This window comes from Nerophis ophidion, linkage group LG14 (genome assembly GCF_033978795.1).
Source record: "Nerophis ophidion isolate RoL-2023_Sa linkage group LG14, RoL_Noph_v1.0, whole genome shotgun sequence".
Lineage (NCBI taxonomy): Eukaryota > Metazoa > Chordata > Actinopteri > Syngnathiformes > Syngnathidae > Nerophis > Nerophis ophidion.
In genome coordinates, this window is record NC_084624.1 from 26,638,920 (window position 1) to 26,648,352 (window position 9,433).

General features: G+C 44.3%; 1 protein-coding gene across 2 annotated transcripts; it reads left to right on the forward strand.

The window, feature by feature from the left end:
* The first annotated feature begins 4,158 nt into the window (after window positions 1-4,158).
* Window positions 4,159-9,321, forward strand: LOC133568379 (insulin-like growth factor-binding protein 1). 2 transcript variants are annotated; one of them, XM_061920278.1, is made up of 4 exons: window positions 6,122-8,123; window positions 8,218-8,336; window positions 8,403-8,531; window positions 8,611-9,321. In XM_061920278.1, the coding sequence occupies exons 1-4, from the start codon at window positions 7,787-7,789 to the stop codon at window positions 8,734-8,736; spliced, it is 711 nt and encodes a 236-aa protein (XP_061776262.1). In that variant the 5' UTR covers window positions 6,122-7,786; the 3' UTR covers window positions 8,737-9,321. The 2 variants fall into 2 exon arrangements, with proteins under 2 accessions (XP_061776261.1, XP_061776262.1); XM_061920277.1 differs by having other exon boundaries at window positions 4,159-8,123; window positions 8,218-8,531.
* The last annotated feature ends 112 nt before the right edge of the window (window positions 9,322-9,433 follow it).

A 9,433-nucleotide genomic window follows, 5' to 3' on the forward strand; every position in this document is an offset into this window, starting at 1 on the left:
CCACGGGGAAGACACAGGACACGTTGGGAAGACTGTCTCCCGGCTGGCCTGGGAACGCCTCGGGATCCCCCGGGGAGAGCTAGACGAAGTGGCTGGGAAAAGGGAAGTCTGGGTTTCCCTGCTTAGGCTGTTGCCCCCGCGACCCGACCTCGGATAAGCGGAAGAAGATGGATGGATGGAAAAATAAGTAATTTACATTTATTTATAAAGCGTGTTTGACAGACAGAATCACAAAGTATTTACAGTGTGTATAGAAAATGAAAGCATAGTAAAAAAAATTATCTAAGAATATAATAGAAAAAAAAACATTAAAGTGAAATTCCCTCTCGTTCCTCGTGCCCCACCTGTCATGTCTCTATTCCCCACCAGTGGGACGCGCCCCACACTTTGAGAAACGCTGAACTACGGTTTTCCCGTAATGAGTACGTTTTTTGATAATCCATTCTGGTTTACAGCTGCAGTGGTAAAAACTATGGTTTTCCATTAAAGATTATTGACCTAAAAATCAAAGCTAGTAGTGAAGCAACTCCACGGGCATGGGACAAAATATACATGAAACATCAATCATGATTGGTTGGTTTACGTATAAGAACATTCATGATTGGTTAGTTGGTTTACTATGATGAGTCATGAATGGTTAAGATTAGGGCAATATATTACAGACTGACCAATCAGAGGCAAGATAGGGCGGGTCATGGAACCAGGAAAGAAAATCACAACAGACATCCCAAATGACATCCCAAATGACGAGAGAGTCGTAAAAGAGAAGAAGGAATATTCAAGTGGTCGATTTATATACCGTATATTACCAAGTTAACGCCCTTGAGCAAATAACCGCCCATGTCTTAATAGCCGCCCGGGGTCTGAGCCCATTTTGTGAATTAAACGCCTATTCCTAATAACAGCCCATGTATAGCGGCACACAACAACTGATGGACGGGAATACTATAAGGGGGAAGAAGAACAGAAAGTTTGACTTAAAGTTCTAGCTAGCGGTTGTGAAGTATGCGGAGCAGAATTCTGGTTTGGCAGCGACCAGGCAGTTTAACGTTGACCCAAAACATGTACGCGAATGGAAACAAAAAAAGGGTTAACTACTATCTCAGTCGGTAATCGATGGAAAACGGGCTCGCTTATCTGGCGGAGGTAGGAAGGAAGTGAGCGACGAGCTTGATGCTAATTTGTGTCAGTGGATACATCACCTTCAGGAACTGAACCACCGTGTGTCCCGCAAAATGATCTGCATTAAGGCCAAGGAGTTGTATGTCACAGCGAGTGACACGAGAGACACTGAGGTGGTGTTTGGTGCAACGAGTGGCTGGCTTAATCGATTCCTGCGTCGGAACAACTTTACCCTCAGGAGGAGAACAACTGTTGCACAGAAGGACGCTCCCGTCGAGAAGATTGTCAACATCCTCGTTTTCTCTACTAAACAGACAAGAAAATCCAGCCCAAGAATATCATCGCCATGGATGAAACAGCCGTCTGGTTTGACATGGTTGGTTTTAGTACGGTCAATGAGAGGGGTGCCCGCTCCATCTGCCTCAAAACCACCGGCCACGAGAAGGCATGCGTCACGGTGGCTCTTGCAGCCAAAGCAGACGGGACAAAGCTGAAGCCTTACATTGTGTTTAAAGGTGCTGTCCGTGATGTAAAGGCTATGCAGAGCATCCCCGGGGTGATCATAGTTTCCTCCAAGAATGGCTGGTTTAATGATGACCTGACAAAGGATTGGCTCCAGAGGGCAGTGGGGAAATTTCACTTAGGACCGAGGCTACTTGCATGGGACTCGTACCGATGCCATATCAGCGAAGCCACGAAGGCAGAGCTCAAAAGGGGCTTCAACCTTACAATAGCTGTTATATCTGGAGGTTGCACAAAGTACCTGCAGGCCCCCGATGTTGTGTGGAATGGTCCTTTCAAAGCGCAGCTCCGTGACTACAATGATAACTGGATGGCTGGTGATAAAGACAAGACCTACACCAAGTCAGGGAACCTGAGAGCCCCTTCCCGCCGCCTCCTGGTCGACTGGGTCCTGGGACCCTGGGATGCTCTGGATCGGGACACTCTGATCAACTCATTCAAGGTAGGCTGGCTGGCTGTGTGTATGTGTGTGTGTGCGTGTGTTGCAAACAGTAGCCATGGCTGATTGTTGCTTTCTGGTATCCTACAAGGTGTGTGGGCTGACGGTGGCAGCTGATGGGAGTGAGGACCAGCTCCTTTACTGCCTCAACGAGGGACAGCCATGTCAGGCAGGCAGAGAGATACTGTTGAGGGATAGACAGCAGGGTGCTGCTGTGGTTCAGGAAGAGGAGAGTGATGAGGAACAGCAGTTCCTCAATGAACTTGTGATTGAAGAGGAGGATGATGATGAGGGGGGTGAGGGACAGGAGGGGGAGGAAGAGGAGGAGGAAGAAGGGGAGGAGGAGGATGATGAGTGGGTTTGAGTGTTCATTAGGGGTTGCGTTTGCTGCAGTATTATTGTTTTGATGGTTTTATAGAGAACTTGTTACCATAATTTTATTTTTCCTGTATGCTGCTTTATTTAAAACTTGGAATATTGTCGCCTTTATTTTATTTAAGTGACACTATTATTGTTCTGTTTTGATGGTGGGTTTTATACTTGAGTACTTGGTACCATAATTTTATTTTTCCCGATAGGCTGCTTTATTTAAAAACGTTATTTATTTTCAGTTGTTAGGAACTGGTCAAGGGGGGACCCTGGGATGCAGAGACGGGAGGCAAATTTGAATAACAAAAGGGAATACATTTAATCAGTCCAAAAAGTGCAACAAAAAGCGATGGGGCAGAAAATGCACACCATGAAAACTAAATGAAGCCAGTTCCTCAGAGGTTGGCAGTGGAAAAGCCGGGACACACTAGCGCGCTGGGAAAAAGTCTCCACTGCCTCAGGGAGGCTAGAAAACAAAATACAACAAGGTTAGGAAATACCAGAATAAGGAAAGTCAACATACCGGTCTGACGGGGCGAAGCGGGTACATGCACGTAGGAGGTGCAGGATAAAACATTAACCGACAAGGACCAGTTGTGGGTGACGAGCTTATATACTCCTCGGTCGAAAATGGTTGCAGGTGTGTCTAGTGTCCGCCCCTCGCTGGAGGCTGACGAGCTGAGGAAACAAATCACAACAAAAAAGAAGGCAGGGAAATAAAAACCTCACATTCAGTATTGGTATTCTATTTGACAATTGTTGCAATTTACTGCTATGTTGAGGCCTTGTTGATCATTTGTCTTTTGATAGTCTTGTTTTTTTTGTTTGTATGTTTACAATAGCTTTTACATTTAAAGTTTTTTATACGAAAAAAAAATACTGGACAGTAACCATTGCAACCAAATAATGGCCTGGTGCAGCCTGGTGCAAAAATAAATAAAAGCCTTGTGCAAATAACCGCCTGCTTCTTTTAAACGCCCGTCTCCAAATATGATTTTGTGAAATAAACGCCTGGGCTACTATTTGGTAATATACGGTATTTTAAAAAACTAGTGGAAGATGGCAAAGGGATTGTTTTCCTAAGATTTTTCTTTTAGTGATGTAGACCAGTGGTCCCCAACCACCGGGCCACAGAAGAATTTTTTATTAAAAAAAAAATATATATATATATATATTATTTTATTAAATCAACATAAAAAACACAATATACACTTACAAATAGTGCACCAACCACAAAAAACTCCATTTTTCATGACAAAAACGTCCCCTTTTCATGACAAAGAAGAAAAAACGAAAAAAAAAGGACACCCGGGACAAATTATTAAGCGTTGACCGGTCCGCGGATACAAAAAGGTTGGGGACCACTGATGTAGACGACATCCAGGAAACACACAATGCGTATACTTGGCCACATTTGGACAAATGTATGCGTCTGGATGAAACAATGCCCAACACATTCGTTTTATTTGTTTAAGCCCATATCAAAACTGATCTCGACATGGAAGACGTGAAATACACATTTAAGAACACACATAGTTGTGACAGACATGTGATGACTTTTGCTACAGTATAGCCTAAATGCTACATTTAATTTTTATTGCCGTTTTAGAAAAAGACATTTTGTCCATTATTTCTACTGTTTATATTTTGACATTGAATTGTTGAATCATTTTGAAACAAACATGACTGCAATATATTTATTTCATGCTGTAAATCACAAATGGCCGTTCAGATTAAGGAAGTTGGCTAATAGAATAAACATTTTTGTACTCTTTATGATTTTTGCATTTGGAGTAGTTAGACGTGGAGAGGGAGTCAAAAAGACCAGAAATTGGCTATACAATCCAAGGCATAGTCCACTAAAGCAAAGTTCGGTCCTTGGCCCTGCACTCTTCAGCATCCACATGCTGCCGCTAGGTGACATCATACGCAAATACGGTGTTAGCTTTCACTGTTATGCTGATGCCCCTAAAGCTGACCAACACGCCGGACTGTAGTCAGCTGGAGGCGTGTCTTGATGAAATTAAACAATGGATGTCCGCTAACTTTTTGCCACTCAACGCCAAGAAAACAGAAATGCTGATTGTTGGTCCTGCTAAACACCGACTTCTATTTAATATTACAACTTTAACATTTGACAACCAAACAATTAAACAAGGCGACTCGGTAAAGAATCTGGGTATTATCTTTGACCCAACTCTCTCGTTTAAGTCACACATTAAGAATTTTACTAAAACTGCCTTCTTTCATCTCCGTAATATCGCTAAAATTTGCTCCATTTTGTCCACTAGTGACGCCGAGATCATTATCCATGGGTTTGTTACGTCTTGTCTCGATTACTGTAACGTATTATTACAGGCTGCTAGACTCTTGACAAGAACAAAAATGTTTGATCATATTACGCCTGTACTGGCTCACCTGCACTGGCTTTCTGTGAACTTGAGATGTGACTTTAAGGTTTTACTACTTACGCATAAAATACTACACGGTCTAGCTCCAGCCTATCTTGCCGATTGTATTGTACCATATGTCCCGGCAAGAAATCTGCGTTCAAAAGACTCTTATTAGTGATTCCCAGAGCCCAAAAAAAGTTTGCGGGCTATAGAGCGTTTTCCATTCAGGCTCCAGTACTCTGGTAACAGTTCGAGATGCTACCTCACTAGAAGCATTTAAGTCTCATCTTAAAACTCATTTGTATACTCCAGCCTTTAAATAGACCCCCTTTTTAGACCAGTTTATCTGCCGTTTCTTTTCTTTTTCTCCTCTGTCCCCCTCTCCCTTGTGGAGGAGGGGAACGCAGGTCCGGTGGCCATGGATGAAGTACTGGCTGTCCAGAGTCAGGACCCAGGATGGACCGCTTGTCCAGAGTCGGAACCCAGAATGGACCGCTCGCCTGTGTATCGGTTGGGCACATCTCTACGCTGCTGATCCGCCTCCGCTTGGGATGGTTTTCTGCTGGCTCCACTTTGGACGGGACTCTCGCTACTATATTGGATCCACTTTGGACTGGACTCTTACCGTTTTGTTTGATCCACTATGGATTGGACTTTCACAATATCATGTTAGACCCGCTCGACATCCATTGCTTTCGGTCCACTCCAAGGTTTCTCATAGTCATCATTGTCACTGTCACTGACGTCCCACTGGGGTGAGTTTTTCCTTGCCCTTATGTGGGCTCTACCGAGGATGTCGTTTTGGTTTGTGCAGCCCTTTGAGACACTTGTGATTTAGGGCTATTTATATAAACATTGATTGATTAATTGAAACAAAAACTAAAGAGCAAGCTGCTCAGAAATTTTCCCGGAAGGCTCATGTCAGAGCCATCCAAGCAAAAATGCTCAAGTAATGGGTAAATAACTTAATGAATCATCTGTGGCTGTGAAGTAAACACTATCCATCCATCCATCCATTTTATACCTCTTGTCCCTTTCTAGTAAGGTTGTAAGTACTGTATAGAGTATGCTTACCCATGTGTTCCTGTGGATGTGAACACAAGTCGTAATTACTGTAGTGACTAAATAACATAGTGACTGAAACACACATAGTAATTCATTTGGATGAATGGGGTATGTATTTATGTAAACTCTGTGGATCATTTGTCAATTCTTTAAACACTAAAACACATTTAAATGGTGCCTTTTTTTTTTTGGGGTGCAAATTTTTGCATGTTCAATTGCTGAAAAACCAGGAGCTTCGGGGGCAGGGCTTTGATTACTGTTTGGTACACTCTTGGCATTCTCTCGATGAGCTTCAAGCACACCTGTGAAGTGAAAACCATTTCAGGTGACGACCTCTTGAAGCTCATCGAGAGAATGCCAAGAGTGTGCAAAGCAGTAATCAGAGCAAAGGGTGGCTATTTTGAAGAAACAACAATATAAAACATATTTTCAGTTATTTCACCTTTTTTTTGTTAAGTACATAACTCCACATGTGTTCATTCATAGCTTTGATGCCTTCAGTGACAATATACAATGTAGTGAAGTGAATTATATTTATATAGCGCTTTTCTCTAGTGACTCAAAGCGCTTTGCATAGTGAAACCCAATATCTAAGTTACATTTAAACCAGTGTGGGTGGCAGTGGGAGCAGGTGGGTAAAGTGTCTTGCCCACGGACACAACGGCAGTGACTAGGATGGCGGAAGCGGGAACCGAACCTGCAACCCTCAAGTTGCTGGCACTCTATCAACCGAGCTATACTGCCCCAATGTAAATAGTGATGAAAATAAAGAAAACTCATTAAATGAGAAGGTGTGTCCAAACCTTTGGCCTTTACTGTATATTTGCACAACATATCGGCTCGGTATCGCCAATACCAACCTGAATTTCACTTGGGATCGGAAAGAAAATCAAAACTGAATCAGTGTAAAACAAACTGACCGTCATATCAACTTGAATTTAAGACAAAGGTGCATATATGTGTCTCCTTTTGGAATAAGTGTCACCCAAGATAGTTTGTTTTCAAAATGTCATGGTTTTTGGCAGCTCTGTACATCAAAATATACACAAAGCAATTGGAAAGAGGTTATCTTGTAGTGTTTGGTCCACCAGGTCAGCAATGATTCAGCGGGTCAGTGGGACCTGTGTCGCCAGCAGTGGTCCAAAATTTAGTTCAGTCATCTACCTGGCTTCAAGCCTTGTCCTGCTTTAGCCCTCTCAAGGTCCAAAATAACTGGACTATCTCACTACTTTATTGATATCATGTCTGAAAGGGACAACATGGTTTAGTTCATATTGAACACATGTTTACACCGGCTTGGAAAAGAGACCGGGGTTCAAAGCACGAGTGTTGTTTGTGCGTCTGACTGTATCAAGGTGTGTGCCACTTACCACAAATACTACACCGAAGGAAGCGACCAATTACTGATGGCTTTCTTCAGACAAACATGTTATGATCCTACTAGCTGGAGGGGGAGAGTTATGCAATGCATGGCCTTGTTTATCTCCCGGCCTGATAAGATGAGCCGTCACCAAGGAGACGGAAGGAACAAATAAGGTTTTGGGTGTCAAAACAGGATAAAAACGCTGATTAGTGGCGAAACAACCTTTTGATCGTGATGAACACATGTTCTTAACAAGACCCGAGCATCACAGATGAGTCAGTGGCCGCCCTAAACAAGCTTGTTTTGCTCGCCAATCGTTTTGTTCCAAAGTCAATATTGACGGCAGACCTTGTGAACCCGCAGCCGCGCACGTCAAGCGGGGTCAATACTGTTTACCGCGGCTTTGTCACAAATATTTTATACGTGTAGGCGTCCTGTCAATCAGTAACGCCCTCCGCGGAGGCATAAATAGGACTGCACGCCGGGGAGACCGGCAGAGAAAGAAACCCAAAGATGTGTGGATTACACCAGAAGATGCTGCCATTGCTGGCTTTGATGGCGGCGGCGGCCATGTCGTCCCCGGTGCTTGGACCGGAGCCCATCCGCTGCGCCCCATGCACTCAGGAGAAACTGAACGAGTGTCCCGCCGTCCCCGCCGACTGCAGGCAGGTGCTGAGGGAGCCCGGCTGTGGCTGCTGCATGGCGTGCGCCCTAGAGAGAGGGAACTCCTGTGGGGTGCACACGGCCCACTGCGCTGAGGGCCTGCGCTGCACGCCCAGACCTGGGGAAGCCAGGCCTCTGCACGCTCTGACACGGGGCCTGGGGGTCTGCACTGAGGAGCTGGCCCAAGGTAGTCTCGGCATACTATAATAATAGTAAAAATAAATATATTTAATAATAATGCCATTTAAAGTGCGTTACAAATCAAATGTTTTATTATTCAGAGGACACTGAAGGGGTCTCGGACCACAGCTCTTTGCAGTACCTTCTCGGGGACACAGCCGAGCCCCAGGAGAGCTTCAAAGCCAAAGTGAACGCCATTCGGAACAAGCTGGTGCAGCAGGTGAGAGGACAAAAAAAAAATATATATTTTACCTTCCCGTCACTAACTTGCCCGCTTTCTCCACAGGGCCCTTGCCACATCGAGCTCCATGCCGCCCTGGAGGTCATAGCCAGCGCCCAGCAGAACATGGGGGAAAAGTTCACCACCTTCTACCTCCCAAACTGTGATAAGCACGGCTTCTACAAGGCCAAGCAGGTAATGCCCCGGTCCCCGACCCCACTTTCATCACCGAGAACGTTGAATTGAGCTCTATCCAATCTTCCTCCGTCCTCAGTGTGAGTCATCGCTGGTCGGACCACCCGCTCGCTGCTGGTGCGTCTCCTCCTGGAACGGGAAGGTCATCCCAGGAGCCAGCGAGCTCCCCGGTGACGCCGAATGTCACCAGGAAGTCACCCACTAACACGTTCATGCAGGAATTGTAAATTATTTTATGTACGAAGATTTATTTATTCATTCCTTGTATATTCTCAACAGATTTTTAAGTTTTGCTGTTTTTCCCCTGTTCAATTGTAAATAGGGCAGCACTGTCTACATTTGTATTCCTGACTAAATAACTCCATTCCTCACAAACCACAGCTCCACGGTCCTGCCAAGCCCATTTCAGGGTTTTTTTTTTTCTTTCTTTCTTTCAAATGTGGATCGCGGCGGTGCACGCCACCACCAAACAACACAGCCGCTCATTCATGCAACATGTTGACATTGTCTGAAAGCATCTTCATTTCCTCAATGGGGGATACTTTGAGCACCGCAAGTATGTGCACGTTGGCCAAACGCAAACAAATCAAGGCTCATCCGAGCTGCCTGCCAGCTTCTTCTGACATGGCCTCTTCTTACATTTGTCTACCTCAGATCACCTCTACAGTTGTTGTTTTTTTACTTTTTCCAACATATATTCTATTTATTATTATTATTTACTCTTGTGTATCTGATGTTTTCTGTGTTCCATTGTTTGTTTGAATGTATAATATAAACTACTGTGCAAACATTTCGGGCCAGTGTTGTTTTTCCACCATTTTCTCTATCAGAATCCAATCAGAACACAAACATATCCAACTACTCAGCAGTGCCATTTGTAGGATACAACTATTTTGCCTGCA